The sequence below is a fragment of the Wyeomyia smithii genome, chromosome 3 (genome assembly GCF_029784165.1).
Source record: "Wyeomyia smithii strain HCP4-BCI-WySm-NY-G18 chromosome 3, ASM2978416v1, whole genome shotgun sequence".
Lineage (NCBI taxonomy): Eukaryota > Metazoa > Arthropoda > Insecta > Diptera > Culicidae > Wyeomyia > Wyeomyia smithii.
In genome coordinates, this window is record NC_073696.1 from 171,355,527 (window position 1) to 171,371,672 (window position 16,146).

Sequence of the window (16,146 nt, forward strand, 5' to 3'; positions counted from 1 at the left end):
GCAAAGTCTAGGCTTCAAGCAGTATCTCCAACGGTAGTTTCTTGTTCAAAATATTAGCCGACTGATTTGAGACTAAATCAGCTGCGGTTCGACTTCGCAACTGATTAATGTGTGAACGCAGCATTCGACGGTCTTCCACCCACACATTGTACATAACATCACCCAGGCGTTGTAATACAATACCAGGAGCCCATTTCCAACTGTTTCGTGTGTATACTTTGGCATAAACTAGATCGTCTTTGCTAAAAAACCTTGTTTGTTTGCCTGGCTCTGCACAGAATCTGGCTCATGAATAGCTGGCGGACGGAGTAACTCGAGACACGTTCTGATTTGCCGACCAAACATAACCTCAGACGGGGATTTATTTTCTGGCAAGGAGCGGCTAGGCGTACTTCGGTACGTAAGCAAGAAAATGTCCAAGGCTTCTTCGATGGTTCCTCTTCCCTCTTGAATTTTTTTGACGGTGCGTTTGAACGTATCCACAAAACTCAGCTTGCCCATTTGACTGTGGATGAAATGGGGCTGTTGTTATGTGTTTGATTCCGTTTGCCATGCAAAAGTTAGCAAATTCAGCGCTGGAGAACTGAGTTCCGTTATCTGACACTAAGATTTCGGGCATTCCCAAGCGAGCAAATATTCCTCGCAGAATACTAATTGTTGCGTGAGAAGTGATACGCCGAGTTTGTACCACCTCAGGCCATTTAGAGAAACTGTCGACGGCGATAAGATAGTATTCACCATCGACTGGACCAGCAAAATCAACATGCACACGTCGCCATGGTCCAGTTGCTTTAGGCCAAGGAACCGGTTCTGCGCGAGGAGGAGACCGTGCGACTGACGCACAATGCTGACAAGTCTTGACGAAGGCGCTTACTTCTTCGTCGAGCGAAGGCCAGTACACATAGCTTCTGGAGAGTGCTTTCATCCTTTGAATTCCAGGGTGACCATAATGTAACTGTTTCAAACATCGTTTCCGGTATTGCATTGGGATTACGAGTCGTTCTCCGAACAGGATACAACCATCCACTAAAGTGAGCGAGTCTTGTCTAGCTTGGAATCGCTTGAGTTCCGGCTCGATGGATTGCGTTTGTGGCCAACCATCTCTAACATACCGAAAAACCTTGCGAAGAAGTGGATCGGATTGCGTACCCTGCGCGACGACTCTGAAACTGAGAGGAAGAACGTTAACTGAACATGAAGCTACAGACCTAATATCGTCCTCGAGACAGATGCTGGCTATCACATAATCTTCCTCTGGTTTTACATGGTGATTGATGAGACGCGACAAGATATCAGCATTGCCGAACTTTTCGGTCGCCACGTACTCAATGTCGAACTCATACAGTAGTAGGGTCAGAGCGAATCGTTGCAGTCGGTTAGCGGTGTAAACGGGAATTCCTTTTTTAGAGCCAAAGATTCGAAGCAGTGGAGCGTGGTCAGTTTGTAGACGAAAGCGCCGACCGAACAGCATTTTGTGAAATTTGGTGACAGCAAAGATTATGGCCAGACCCTCACGATCCGGCTGACTGTAGTTTTGTTCAGCTTTGGTGAGTGCTCTTGATGCATGCTGGACCACTTTTATTGAGCCATCCGGAAATCGATGACTGATGGTTGCTCCGAGACCAATTGATGAAGCGTCAGCTGCTACAATGATGTCTAACTTCGGATTGTAGTGGGTAAGCAGCAAGTCTGATGAGAGTATACACTTAAAACTGTCAAATGCTTGCTGACACTTCTTGTTCCACTCAAACTTTGATTCTGACTTGAGCAGATTATCAAGCGGAAAGCGCAACATGCGCATTCTCGGTACAAACTTGCCATAATAATTGATGGCGCCAAGGAAAGCGCGAACTTCTGTGACGTCAGTGGGAGGCGAAAGCTTTGTGATCGCTTCGATCTTCGCTGGATCTGGGCGCAACCCTTGATGGTCGATGACATGGCCCAAATACGAAATCTGACGTTGGCGCAATGAACATTTTTCCGCTCTTAATGTAAAACCAAAATCTTCGATGCGCCGTAAAACCGCTTCCAGGTTACGGTCGTACTCTTGTTCGGTTGCACCACCAACTACGACATCGTCCATGTAACAGGATGTTCCCTTGAGTCCGCCGAGCATTGTGTCGATGAGTTGCTGGAAAGCTCCTGGAGCGATTTTTACCTCCGGCGGAAGACGATTGTAGTGGTACAATCCACGGTAGGTATTCACAGTTAATAACCCACGGCTTGCTCATCAACCTCCACTTGCAGAAACGCATCGGAGAGATCAATCTGACTGAATACTGTACAGTTAGCAAGTTTGGCAAAAATATCCTCCGGGAGAGGAAGCGGGTACTGATGAGGCTGCAAGGAGCAATTTAAACCCGTCGAATAATCTCCGAAAATTCTAATCGATCCGTTCGCTTTACGTACTACAACTATCGGTGCGGCCCATTCTGAATAATCCACCGGCGTAATAATTTTCAGTCGCTCTAAACGATCGAGTTCCTGATTTACGGCATCTTGTATCGCATACGCCACTGGGCGTTTTGGGCAGAAAACTGGTTTGCACTGGTCTTTTAGTTCCAATTTTATTTTAGTTTTATTACACAAGCCAAGTTCATCACTGAACACCTTCGGGAATGTTTTCTTGAGGGAGTCAGTAGACACAGACACACGAGATACCTGACTGCAAAATGTGTCCATCGGTATGGACCATAAATCAAAACTGTCTACTAAATCAGATCCGAGGAGTTGTAATTGTTTATCAGTTACTCGAATCACTGCTTGTTTTGTTTTCTTCGGAATGCTAATGTCACAACAAAATTCACCTATGAGTGTCAAAACACTTCCCGAAGCTGTCTTTGCTTTCACTGTAGCTGGAACCAACACTGGACTTCCAATCTTCTGCCAAATCTTCTGGCTGATCACTGTTATGTCGGACGCTGTATCAAGCTGCAATTGTATTTCACCTCCAGGGAATGAAACAGAAACAAATCTTCTTCGACTTTCCACACTGCATAAATTTACTGTAACCACTTTGCTGGTCACCGAATATTTCCCTCGCTTTCTTGCTGCTCCTCGCGACTTCTTGGCACTAGAACAATACTCTCGGTGTCCCATTTGACCACAATCGGAACACTTATGGCTTCTGAAGGTACAATCTCGAGCATAATGTAACGAACCACAAAACCAACACGGCGATTTTGGCTTGTTTTTGTTTTCACTTGCATCGGTTTTGGCTGCTACATATCCTGATTTCCTAAAACGTCGCCCATTGAATTGCTTCACTGCATTCACATGACCGAAATTAGAAGTACACTCAATCATTGCATTATCATGTCGCAAGTTGACCAATCTTTGACTTTCCTCCGATAACTGCTCGAGAGTAACGTTGTCTCGTTCTTCGATTTTGGAAAGAAGTCTGGTTCGTAATTCGGCATCACTTTCAGATTTAAGCCCACACACATATATCAGGCACTTAAACTCTTCTTCGGTGAGCTTTCCTAGTTCGAATTGGACACAGGATTTATTCACCCGGCAAGCGAAGGCAATGTGGTCCTCCGTTGGGTTTTTGGAAACTTGGAGACATCTATACCGTCGGCTGATAACAGATTCTTTGGCGCCAAAAAGTCCCTTTAGTTTTTCTACCGTTTGGCCGAAACTAAAATCTTTTGGTAGCTTCGGAAGTATGAAGCTGACATACCTCTCGTGTTCAATGGCACCCATTTTCCGTAAAAGTAGACGTACCTTGGCCTCGTCATCTAAACGAGAAGCATCCTTTTCAAATAGGTCGTCATACCGCGAATACCAACCTGCGAATGTTAAATTACTTTCTGCCTCATAGTGGAACTCTTTAATAATTCCCGCAAGAGAATCCAAAATTTGTTCGGGGTTAGGTGGAACTGGCACGTTGATTGATGACGCTATATTATGGAATAATGCTTGTTGTCGTTCTTCGCTCTGAAGGAATCGTTCTTCTGACCGCTGTTCATTCTGCTATTGTCGGAGAAGAAGCTGATTCAACTGCTGCTGGTACTGCAACTGTTGCTGCTGCATCATGTGCATCATCTGTGCGAGGAGGTTATCTGACGAAAGTGGTGCTTGCTGTTGATGGGAAGCCGACTGATCAAAATGTCCCGCAGGACCGCTCTGCTGCTGCTGGGTCCGTTGGTGGTCCGCATCGTGGTAATGCGGTTGGTCGTCTTCCATACTCTCCGTCTTTCACGCGTGGGTGACGGAATTGTTGGTTATCTTTCAAGAAACCAAGTTATCTCGCGAAAACCGTTAACAAAACCGACACGATCGTCGCCACTTTGGAGTCCTCCGTTGGGGCCTTCACAATACGGTATGTCAAACGCGGATTAAACAAATTAAAATCAACATTTATTACTAAAATATCGTGACTCGACGACTGCTTAAAACGGAAGCCAACAACTAACAATGACCATTGTTCTTCTCCTCATATACGCGCCTACCAGCATCGTCGTAGTGACAGAAACTGTCTTTCGAGAGCTCAGCGTCGTGGGGAGTGCACTCACAAATGGGGGGCACTCCGACAGCTACAGTCGTCTCCAACAGAAACAAATGACTTAACTTGGTCTGAGCTGTTGAACACCATAAGGCGAGATGGTAATTTCAATTTTCCATTACAGATCATTCGATCATTTTTCAAATAAATCCACACTCTCCTGCTTGTTTAGAACGCATACTTTTAATACATAGTAGAAACCAGAAATTGCATGCCCCTTAGCTAATAATCTCAATTTTAAAGATTAATGAAATGAATTTTTCCATGTTCGATGCAGATTTTTAATACAGATTTTTTTTTAATACAGAATTTCATTCAACTAACAACACTTAACTGTAACTTCAGCAAACTTGAATTCAATTTACTGAATAATCAGCAAGGTAATTTTGCTGTATATTCAGCAAAGCAAAGTATATTCCGCTGGTGAACCAGTTAGAGTAAAGGAACCATGTTTCCCTCAGCCTCAACCGCCACCTTTTACCCACCCACAGCCACAGCATCATAACCAAATTACTGTTGAACTATACATGTGTATTTTTCATATTTACTTTCACGTTTAAACTGGCTCAACAGTAATTTAGCTATGGTCCCGTACCGGCCATCAGTAACTTAGCAGTAATCTCGTATGAGTTTCGCAGCAGTTTGGCGGATTTTACTAATGACAGCGTGACGTAAAAATTTTTGACGCGTCGATTTCCTCGCTGATTTCCAGCAGACATTCATTTATTGCTTTGTGTTCAGCAAATAGTTTTGCTGTATTTTCGTGAATCATTAAATTGGTTACTGGTTTTCAGTAAATCAATCAATTTAATACTGGTTTACAGTAGAAATAAAATTGCTGTTTGTAATTCAGCAAATTTTGGAACTGAATTACAGCAACATTTTGGAAAGAATGCTGTTAACCAGCAAACGAGCGGTTTGCTGATATGCTTTCAGCAAAGTATTTTACTGAACCATGAAGAGATATTTAGGTGTGTAAGCAGAGAGCATCGCTGCCAGATTAGAAGACATGTCTTCCAATAGAAATTTAAACCTGCGGTAAAGGCTTCCCGCATAATCAATAACCATAAACTGATGTTAATCCATATGGTTTAACGGTAACCCATCTAGTCGAGACTATATCCTAAACTAGTTGTTAGGCACGTTTTATGCTCACACTCACGAAGAATATCAGAATATGCGTGTTGACAAAAGCAAAAATATTTCTTTCCTTTGTTCTCTCATGCAAAAAAACTAAACAAATAGCAGCTTCGTAATCCCTAACAAAGTTTAAAATTTTCCATATAACGAAGATTATTCTAGTAATTATTTTTATTGTAGTAGACGAAACTTGATTTCCTGAACAGAACATATAAGCTATTAAAACATTGAATATTTTTCTTCCAATAATTCTGAGATTTTCAATTTGTGTAACTGGTTTTATTTTAATGGATTCTGAGTGGGAGTGTAGCAAAAAATTAAAATACTGATCGTTGTGGTGAATTATATACAACAGAACAGATCTACAAAAATTTGTCAATGATGCCATTAGGAGAATTCAATATCAAATTAATTTTACCGCTTGTAAAAATTTGGCATCGAACTTTCAATAAAATTCAAAGCTTGTATGCACTCATGTTTAATGCAATTTTATTCATATCGAATTACTTTCAACCGTTTAAGTTGTTTGCCTTCAAATTAATCATAACTATAATGTGGGTGACTGCGATTGGGCGTATCTAAATAAATACTTCCTGCTGCAGTTCGATACGATATTCTCGTTTTTTTGATTCGGTTGCCATATGTTGAAATACTAACTTTACTAAATCGAAAGGCGATATTTTTTTTGTATTCAAGAACAAGAATATTTTATGTATAATTTTATTCTGATATATTCCCGACAAAAGTTGAAGTTCGTAGAACTTGCTGCGCGTGCTTGTGCTAATCTACTGTTGCACGTGGCCGAGATTAGATTCGAGCTAGTGTACGTGAATTTTCCTTTTCAAGCGCATCCTGTTGTTTCAGCTGTATTTTCTTCTTTACCACTCTAAAATTTGTCTGTCTTATCAAAAATATATTCTATTATTAGAAAACTGAACATTTGCCAGCGAATCAGAAGAAAAAAACAATTCAAATCCTTCTGAACTAAGAATTGAAACGGCGTTGAAAGTTCATGTTGTAGCATGATGCTTATGTGTTGTTATTATTTTGTCTATATAATTTCTGTTTGTAGAAAGGCGCTATGTTATATGGGACTTTGTTATACTGTTTAATTGAATTAATTTGGTTGGTATTCGATTATTGTAAATTTTTCCTATTTTTCTGAGTTCTTCGCCTCTCTTGCTATATTATTCTTCAGATGCTCCTTGTAATCTAGGATGTTGCCATTCCATTTAGTGACAGTTCCATTTTCACAGATCCAAATTTCATTCGCCACCTGAGGAAAGCAAGTTATGAAAAGAATGAAACAATTTACTACCTATATGACGAACCTGATTTATCAGTCGGAAATCGTGACTGACAAGTACTAATCCTCCTTCAAAGTCGTTAATAGCGTCAGCTAGAGCATCGATTGTTTCCATATCCAAATGATTTGTAGGTTCATCCAGAAGCAACAAATGAGGTTTTTTCCAGGCTAGATAAGCAAAAACAACACGACACCTTTGACCGTCGGAAAGCTGTCGAATTGGACAAACTTGCTGTCTTCCGGTTAAACCATACCGACCTATAATTTTGCGCATTTCCTCTCGTTCAACAACTTCTGGAAACGATTTTAACATGTAATCCAAAGGGCTCATATCCATATCAAGTAATTCGTGTAAGTGCTGGTGATAGCGAGCAATGCGGAGATGAGAATTTTTACGAATCATTCCTGAAGTAGGCACTAGGTCTCCATATAATAGCTTCAATAATGTACTTTTTCCTGCACCGTTTGGCCCAACTAATGCAAGTCTAGTATCTAGATCGATTCCAAACTCCAGATTTTTGTAAATGTATGGTGTTTTATCGTTATATCGGAAGCTAACGTTTTGTACCATAATCACCGGAGGAGGAATTGTACCGCATGAAGGAAAATAGAAGTTCAATTGTTTTTCATCAATAGCTTTTTCGGTTAGACCTTGGGCTACCATTTTAGCAAGAGTTTTTTCTTTTGACTGCGCTTGACGAGCTAATTTTGCAGAACCGTGACCAAATCGCGCAATATAATTTTTCATATGTGCGATCTGATCCTGTTCCCAATTATATTGCTTCATTTGATTTTCCAACAGTTCCATTCGAGTTTTAACAAACTGTTCATAATTTCCAGTGTAATATTTTAGGCGTTTTTGGGTCATATGGATGATATTCGTGCAAACACCGTTCAAAAAATCCTGCGAATGTGAAATGATAACAAGAATGCGTTTGTATGTTTTCAACTCTTCTTCTAGCCATACACATGCGTCCAGGTCGAGATGATTTGTTGGTTCATCTAGTAAAAGCAGATGAGGTTTCACAAATAAAGCTCTAGCAAGAGCAATTCGCATACGCCATCCTCCAGAAAAATCTTTGGCAGCTTTTTGCTGCATTTCTTTTGTAAAACCCAGACCGTGGAGGATACGTGAAGCTTTAGCTTCGGCTACATCCGCTGATATCTCGTCTAGACGGTCATAAATATCCATTAATCTCTCCTGGGACTCATCGTCTTCTAGTTCTACAAGTTCGTCTGCCATTTTCTCCAACTTGATACGTTCTTCATCCACTTCCATAACGCACTGAAGGGCACTTTTAGAACTGGCTGGAATCTCACGGGTAAGATGGAAAATATCGATGTGCTCTGGAATGGGAACTTCACGGTTGCCTAGCACTGCTAGAAGAGATGATTTACCGCATCCATTTGAGCCTAATAAACCGTAGCGACGGCCACAGTTCAGCTCCAACATTGTATCCTGAAGCATCTCCGAACCAAAGAACGTAATAGAAAAGTTTGCAAATTTGATATCTCTTGAGCGTGGATGCACAGCAAGTGATCCGGTGCAAGCTCTTGCTTCTGCGTTGATTCTTGCCTCTTCATCTAGTTTGGCACAAAGTGCCTCTAAAAGCACCCATGATAAATTAAAACACGAAATTTCAAACAATTTTTAATATACCTTCTTCGGTCATTTCTGCCGATCCATTGGTGGTTCCATTTGCCGAAAATTTTTCATCTTTCTTGGAACTTTGAATCAAGGTAATTTTCTTGTTGCGTCCTTTTTGTTTTTTATCGGGTGCCATAGTTGATGGATGCTGAAAATAATCAACAAATTACATGTTTGCTGGACGTAATATGTAATTTTTGTTCTGGACCAAATAGCAAATTTATTCAAGATGCAATGTTCAAATATGCACTTTATTAATATCAAAGAAATATTCTTTATTTAACGACCGAATGTATTCAAATGTATTGATATATTTTTTTATTGATGTGATACACTGAACTAATGTGAAACTGAATAAACAAACGGTATTTTTGCATATTATTTAAAAATTTGGGTATTGTCATATTTCTGTGCTAATTGACCTTGATAGCGTACTGTATTCACGCTCCGCAATCATAAATATGGGAATTCAAGGTTTTATCATAAAGAGCGATAATTTCTCATGGTGAATTTAACCGAATATGTTGAAAAGCATGTTTATAAAAAAGTTACCGGAAGTCTTCTCAAATGTTCTTTAAAATCTGACAGCTAACAAATGCTCTTAGGAAAAATAAAACCCATACCAATGGATGTTCAAGCAGCTGTTTCGTATATGCTTTCTCCGCAGGTATATTATAAGCTGCAACATGCAGCACGTAATGACGTAGATTTTTTTCCTCGATCGGAAATGATGCATGTTAAATGCATTTCACAAAGTAACAATGAAAATCTGTCGCCTCTGATTTTATTTCTTAAAACTGAGTTCACGTTACAGTTTATCACTTAAATAAATTAATTTCAGGTATATTGTACTCTTAGAGATTACTTAAAATATTTTCTTCGTTTAGAAAGCATAATGATTTATTAAAATTTAAAAATAAAATATGATTTCCAAACCTGTAATCTCCTCTCCTTGCTAGACGTGATGAAAAGACTTGCGAAGTGACGAGAAACCAAAATCAAGAAGGTGTTTGAAAAAAGCTTCAACAACACTCACATGTTAGATGACACCAGAGATGCCATATATTTTTGAAAAATGTCTGCAACTGCTCGAAAACCCGGAAAAATCTGCTTGAAATCTATTTGTGATTCGAAAAAAAAATTCGCTCGCGTAGGCAACAGTCTGCAAAAATCTGCACACATTTTGAGAAAACCTGCGCAAATATAAGGAGACTCTGATAGAAATCTGCAGAAACTATGGAAAATCTGCGAACCAATAAAAATCTGCGTTTTGCAGACAAATCTGCACATCTGGTATCCCTGGATGACACTGACAGTAACACAGTGACAGGATGAATAACAGCAATGCAGCGTGGCCAGGAAAAACAGTTTTTGGTAGAAATACTCAGAGGGAGAGACGAGCGGTGAAGTTGTTGTGAACCAAGGGAATGGTATGGTTGCCTTCAAGCGTTACGAATATCTAGTTTTGTACCGTTTATCCCAAAACTACTCACTCTGCTGTCACAGTTAGCTTCACTTTGTTTTGGGAAACAATTAATGTTCTGAATATCACTTAGAATATCACATAACATGTGATGACCTTAAGAAATTGTTCAAAACTGTCTGATATGCTATCAATAATTGCAGTCAACATTTAGCCGGTTTGCCCGAATCAACATAAGAGAAGGGTAAACTGATCATTTTTCGGGTGCTAGTGCCAGTGATGTTGGTAACTGTAGTGTATTCCAAAAATACTCGTAGTGAAAACTTGAGAGTTGATTGAGTTGCTTTATTCTAGTTTGACGGTTACAATAGGAATGAAATTATTTTTCTCTCAACCACAGTTAGTGATTGCTGCAATTGATTGGAATGGAACATCTCCCCCCTTAAGCCATCCAGTACGGCCGGAACCTTGCTGGCAACTGAATGTTTCGCTTGGGTCTTACAGGCGTTGAAACCGGAATTGAAACTGGATCTGGCTGCGGTGGATCATCTTCTTCATTGCTGTCATCTGAGAAGTAATGTGACCCATCAGTTTCATCTTCAGGTGCTAAATTTGGTTCCACAGCTTGAACAGCTGGTATGTCTAATCCAAATCCATCGACGAATATGGACAATGGATCATAACTTGTAGTTGCATTTAGAACCACCTCCACGGAACGTGGTTTCAATTGATCAATGTGCGAACTTATTAGTCGTTGTCGATCTTGCAGAAATACGTTGTAATTAACTATTCCGATTCATTCAATGACTGTGGCGGCTTTCCAATGCCAAGAGTTGCCTTGATGGACTTGAGCATACATTAAGTCACCGGGAACGAACTGTTTCTTGTTGAATTGTTCATTTTGTTGTGCTGCTTCCGCTTGTGCTGTTGAAATGGCTTGATCAGGTGGTAGCAACATCGATGAAACAGTCCGGATTGGTCGTCCGAACATTATTTCTGCTGGAGACTTGTTACCAAGGTCAACTGTTGGTGTTGTTCGGTAGACTTGTAGAAATGTTTGTAATGCTTCCTCTAAAGTCTCTCCTCCCGATCGAATTTTCGCAGGGTACGCTTCAAAGTATCCACAAACCTTTCCGCCAATCCGTTTGACTGGGGATGGTATGGTGCAGTGAGAATGTGACGAATACCTTGTTTTTCGCAGCAAACTTGGAACTCGTGGCTAGTGAATTGGGTACCGTTATCCGAGACGATGGTTTCTGGTACACCAAACGTTGCGAACGCTTGCGATAGCATCTTCGTTGTAGCGCTGCTGGTTGTAGATTTATTCGCGTACACTTCTGGCCACTTGGTGTATGGATCAACTACCACCAAAAAGCAAATGCCATCCACAGGTACAGCATAGTCCACATGAATGCGTGACCACGGCTTGTCAGGAATGGGCCAAGATTCCAGAGTTGTTTTGACAGGTGCTTTCCCAGCAGTGCAGCATGGAGTACAGTTCCGGACGAATTCTTCGATGTCATTATCGATTCCTGGCCAGAAAACAAAACTTCGTGCAATGCGAACCATGCCAGGATGTCCGCGATGAAACTGCTTAAGGATTTGCCTGCGGAACTTTCTCGGAACGACAATTCTGTCGTGAAATAGGATACAACCGTTGACATGAGTAAGGGATTCTCGTCTGCTGAAGTAGGTACGAACGTCTGGAGTCATGATTGACCGTGTATCTGTTGGCCAGCCTTCACGAATGTACTGCAGCACAATTTGCAGCGCCTTGTCAGTCTTCGTTGCAGCTTGAATAGCTGCGAAAGAAACTGGTATTTGTTCAACCGCATCACGAACAATGCTCACCATGTCATCTTCTAGGCAAATCGCTGCTACGACGTAATTTTCCTCGGGCTGTTTGGTACGGTCGATCAATCTAGACAGCATATCTGCGCAACCGAAGTCGTTGGTGGAAACGTGACGGATGTCGAAGTCGTAGTTGAGTAGCATCAACGCCCACCGCTGGAGTCGATTCGCGGTATGCAATGGAATACCCTTCTTTGACCCAAAGATTGATAGCAATGGCTTGTGGTCAGTGAGAAGAGTGAATCGTTGACCCAACAAGTACTTGTGGAACTTTGTAACGCCATAGGTTAGCGCAAGTGCTTCCTTTTCGGGCTGTCCATAAGCTTGCTCTGCCTGGGTGAGGGATCTCGATGCGTGCTGAATTGCCTTCAAGTGTCCATTGGGAAATTCGTGGAAGATCACTGCACCGATGCTCGTGCTGGAAGCGTCCGCCGCTACGATGATTGGTAATTCGGGATCGTAATGCGTCAGCAACAGTTCGGACTGCAGAACTTGTTTGAATTGCTCAAAAGACCGTTGACAATCGGTATTCCACTGCCACTTCGTATCCTTCTTGAGTAGTTTGTCGAGAGGATGGCGAAGCTCATGGATGTTACGAACAAACCGGCCGTAGAAGTTAACGGCTCCCAGGAAGAAACGGAGCTCGGAAACGTTGGTTGGTGCCGGGATAGAAGCGATGACTTGGAGCTTTTCTGGATCAGGACGGATGCGTTTGCTGTCGATAATGTGCCCCAAGTACTTGATTTCGGTTTGAAAAAAAATGGCATTTCTCCAGTTTGACGTGAAACCCATACTCCTCCAAACGTTGAAGAAGCATGTCTAATGAGGCCTTGTGTGCCTCCCAGGTTGGTCCAAAGATGATAGCATCGTCGAGAAAACGAACGTACCACGGGAATGTCAGCAATCATTGTGTCAACAAGCCGTTGGAAAGTCCCAGGCGCTGATTTTACCCCTGGTGCAAGGCGGTTGAATTTGAAGAGACCCCGGTGCGTATGGTGAGAAGTTTCTTTGCTTCATCATCTGAGAAGTTTCTTTGCTTCATCATCTACTTCCAGCTGAAGATACGCATCGGAGAGGTCTATAATGCTGAAGACGGCACTTCCGTTGAGCTGCGCGAAAATTTCTTCTGGAGTTGGAAAAGGATAGTGATTGGCTTCCAGTGCATCGTTGAGGCCAGTGGAATAGTCCGCACATATGCGAACTTTACCGTTCGGCTTGCGCACTGCGACTATCGGAGCAGCCCACTCGGAGAAATCGATCGGTGTGATGATTCCCAGCGACTGAAGACGTGTCAATTCTTCATCGATCAGCGAAATGGTGTTGAACGGAACTGGGCGCTTTGAACAAAAAACGGGTTTGGCGTTAGGCTTGAGAAATAGCTTAACCATTGTCTTTGTGCAGTGTCTCAGTGAATTATCGAAAACCGCCGGATGGTTAGCTTGAAGTTGCGATATGATTTCCTTAGAACACGACCCAGGAACTGTAGCGACTTTACTGCAAAGTGTATCGAATGGAACTGACCATAGGTTGAACATATCGATCCAATCAATACCGAGCACGTTGAGATCCAGTGATGACGTCACGAAACAATGGCCACACTTAACCATGCCGTTAAGGGTAACTTCGCAATGAAATTCGCCGATGAGGGCGAGGAGTCCACCGGATGCGTTGGATGCTTCAATCGATGATGGTGTCAGCTTCGGCCGTCCCAATCGTTGCCACATTGCCACAGAGTCCAGTTGTAGCGAGACAGCGACATTGTTGATGGTGATTGTCACATATTTTCGTTTTCTGGAGCTGTTAGCGATATGGTTCACGAAAATTCCATTGTTGTCGGGTCTGAAACTGGCTTTCTTTTTGAATTGCTTCTTCTCTCGGGATTGAGTGGAAGGGTTGTTTGAAGATTTTTTTGCACAGCCGCAGTAGTTTTCCTTATGACCAGTGCGGTTGCATACTTTGCAAAGGTGATCAGAAAATGGACAGTCGCGAACATAGTGCATTTGTCCACATTGCCAACAGGGAGTACGAGGGATGGACTTACTTTCCGTTTTCGGTGGACGTTGTTGATTACCGGTTTTTTCTCTGAGATGCTGTGGACCGAATGCTTTGAGCAAAAGGGTTGCTCGATCATTGTGGTGTCCGACTTGAGATTGACGAGCCGCTGAAACTCGTCGATCAGAGTTTGAATGGTCACTGGTGATTCTGCTGTCTCACCTTCGATGCGGGAAAGAAGTCTCGCTCTGATGTCCGCGTGTTGCCTTAAGACCGCAAACAAACATCAAGCACTTGAATTGCTCGATTTTCAAATCTTTGAATTCGAATTCTTCACACGCCCTGTTGACCTTGCCACCGTAGGTGATGATGTCATCTGCCTCCGATTTCACGAGTTGTAGGCATTGATAGCGCTTGTGGAAAACGGAGGTTTGCCTGCCGAAAATTTTGACCAACGTCTTGACGGTTTCGGCAAACGTGACTTCCTTCGGCAAGTTCGGAAGGATGTAATTTACGTACCGGCTGTGAAAAGACGTGTACAACTTCCGGAGCAGGAGTCGAACCTTGGCTGCATCATCCAGACTATGTGCGTCGCTTTCAAAAAGATCCGTATACCGAGCGAACCACTTTTCGAATGTGGTGCCGTTCTCCGGATCAAAGCAGAACTCGCTGATGTTGGTCGACAATGACTTCAACACTTGCTTTTCTGAAGCAGAATATGAACAGGTTTGTCGTTTTTGGCATCAAGGAAACCGACCAGAAAAAGGAGGAATTCTGAAAGACCATAACTGTCGCCTTAATTGTATTGGGACTGGAGGAGAACTTAAGAGGCCAGAAAAATGTTCCTCGAAGACACTGAACTAAAAACGTTCAAAATGCTGGGGTGACATTGCGCATTTCGTTTCGAGCAACTCGAACAAAACTAAATGATCGGTGGGGGGCGTTATGTTTCGTTTTTCGTATTTTTCGACTTTGCGGGTTAGATGAGCCGCAGGACAAATGACAATGACTGCTCCTTTTAAGCTTGAAGCATAACTGGCAGTATGTCACCTACTCGAAAATAGCGAAAATCGTTTGAATCGAGCTGCGCAATGTCACCCAACATCCTCAAAACCCAAACCAAGTTTGAAGAACTGCAAGATTTTGAAAGATTGATGAGACGAAAACGGAAGATGAACATCTACGCGATCAAATATTTTTCACTATCCTCCGAAACCCTACTTGTAGCAGAAATTTTAGATCATACCAATCCATCCTGAGAAATGTCATTGACGCTCGGGTCAAACCGTAAAATCCATAAAGTCTTGTGGATATAAAGTGTCTTGCCAAAGTAATCGTTTAATGTGCGTAAAAATTATCGAATTCCCGTTTGTTAAATATTGAGTGTTTTTACTATAACAAGTCTCATTAACTGATAGCATGGGGTATTGAATTGTTGACAGTGTGACAGATGTCAGCGGTTTAAAACAACAAGATATACAACACCGGTGCGGAGAACGAAAAGTTGGTCTATATTAGCTAGTTCTATTCAGGTTTCGCTGGTGTAAATCTAGTATAATGCTGTTTCAAAAACAGACCACCGCTGAAGATGCCCTCACAATTCATTTTTGTGGCTTTTCTGAAGCAGAATATGAACAGGTTTGTCGTTTTTGGCATCAAGGAAACCGACCAGTAAAAGGAGGAATTCTGTAAGACCATAACTGTCGCCTTAATTGTATTGGGACTGGAGGAGAACTTAAGAGGCCAGAAAAATGTTCCTCGAAGACACTGAACTAAAAACGTTCAAAATGCTGGGGTGACATTGCGCATTTCGTTTCGAGCAACTCGAACAAAACTAAATGATCGCTGGGGGGCGTTATGTTTCGTTTTTCGTATTTTTCGACTTTGCGGGTTAGATGAGCCGCAGGACAAATGACAATGACTGCTCCTTTTAAGCTTGAAGCATAACTGGCAGTATGTCACCTACTCGAAAATAGCGAAAATCGTTTGAATCGAGCTGCGCAATGTCACCCAACATCCTCAAAACCCAAACCAAGTTTGAAGAACTGCAAGATTTTGAAAGATTGATGAGACGAAAACGGAAGAAGAACATCTACGCGATCAAATATTTTTCGCTATCCTCCGAAACCCTACTTGTAGCAGAAATTTTAGATCATACCAATCCATCCTCTTTCGTATAGGGCTTGTAGACAGTAATCACTGCGTTTGTGGCGATGGCTACCATGTCATCGAGCATGTTGTTAGGTCGTGTACCGAATACTGTGGTGTTAGGTCTGAGC

General features: G+C 42.0%; 4 protein-coding genes across 5 annotated transcripts; all 4 read right to left on the reverse strand.

Moving 5' to 3' along the window:
* Positions 1–382: 382 nt before the first annotated feature.
* LOC129728843 (uncharacterized protein K02A2.6-like) lies at positions 383–2,116 on the reverse strand. The gene has a single exon (XM_055687309.1). The coding sequence runs from the start codon at positions 2,114–2,116 to the stop codon at positions 383–385; it is 1,734 nt and encodes a 577-aa protein (XP_055543284.1).
* Positions 2,117–2,208: 92 nt separating this feature from the next.
* LOC129728844 (uncharacterized protein K02A2.6-like) lies at positions 2,209–3,705 on the reverse strand. The gene has a single exon (XM_055687310.1). It carries the CDS (start codon positions 3,703–3,705, stop codon positions 2,209–2,211), a length of 1,497 nt encoding a protein of 498 aa, XP_055543285.1.
* Positions 3,706–4,340: 635 nt separating this feature from the next.
* On the reverse strand, positions 4,341–9,672 carry LOC129732968 (ATP-binding cassette sub-family F member 2). 2 transcript variants are annotated; one of them, XM_055694459.1, is made up of 4 exons: positions 9,538–9,672; positions 8,614–8,749; positions 6,979–8,558; positions 4,341–6,923 (listed from the first exon to the last, which is right to left on the reverse strand). In XM_055694459.1, the coding sequence occupies exons 2-4, from the start codon at positions 8,735–8,737 to the stop codon at positions 6,801–6,803; spliced, it is 1,827 nt and encodes a 608-aa protein (XP_055550434.1). In that variant the 5' UTR covers positions 8,738–8,749; positions 9,538–9,672; the 3' UTR covers positions 4,341–6,800. The 2 variants fall into 2 exon arrangements, with proteins under 2 accessions (XP_055550434.1, XP_055550433.1); XM_055694458.1 differs by lacking the exon at positions 9,538–9,672 and adding an exon at positions 9,225–9,444.
* A 1,423-nt stretch (positions 9,673–11,095) lies between these two features.
* On the reverse strand, positions 11,096–12,667 carry LOC129728845 (uncharacterized protein K02A2.6-like). The gene has a single exon (XM_055687311.1). The coding sequence runs from the start codon at positions 12,665–12,667 to the stop codon at positions 11,096–11,098; it is 1,572 nt and encodes a 523-aa protein (XP_055543286.1).
* Between the last annotated feature and the right edge of the window lie 3,479 nt (positions 12,668–16,146).

Excerpts from the sequence above, each read along its gene's own strand:
- LOC129728843 (XM_055687309.1), bottom strand. The coding sequence starts at position 2,116 with ATGCTCGGCGGACTCAAGGGAACATCCTGTTACATGGACGATGTCGTA.
- LOC129728844 (XM_055687310.1), bottom strand. The coding sequence starts at position 3,705 with ATGGGTGCCATTGAACACGAGAGGTATGTCAGCTTCATACTTCCGAAG.
- LOC129732968 (XM_055694459.1), bottom strand. The coding sequence starts at position 8,737 with ATGGCACCCGATAAAAAACAAAAAGGACGCAACAAGAAAATTACCTTG. Across the intron at positions 8,559-8,613 it reads GGCAGAAATGACCGAAGAAG|AGGCACTTTGTGCCAAACTA; the intron begins GTATATTAAAAA and ends GGGTGCTTTTAG. Across the intron at positions 6,924-6,978 it reads ATTTCCGACTGATAAATCAG|GTGGCGAATGAAATTTGGAT; the intron begins GTTCGTCATATA and ends TGCTTTCCTCAG.
- LOC129728845 (XM_055687311.1), bottom strand. The coding sequence starts at position 12,667 with ATGGGTTTCACGTCAAACTGGAGAAATGCCATTTTTTTTCAAACCGAA.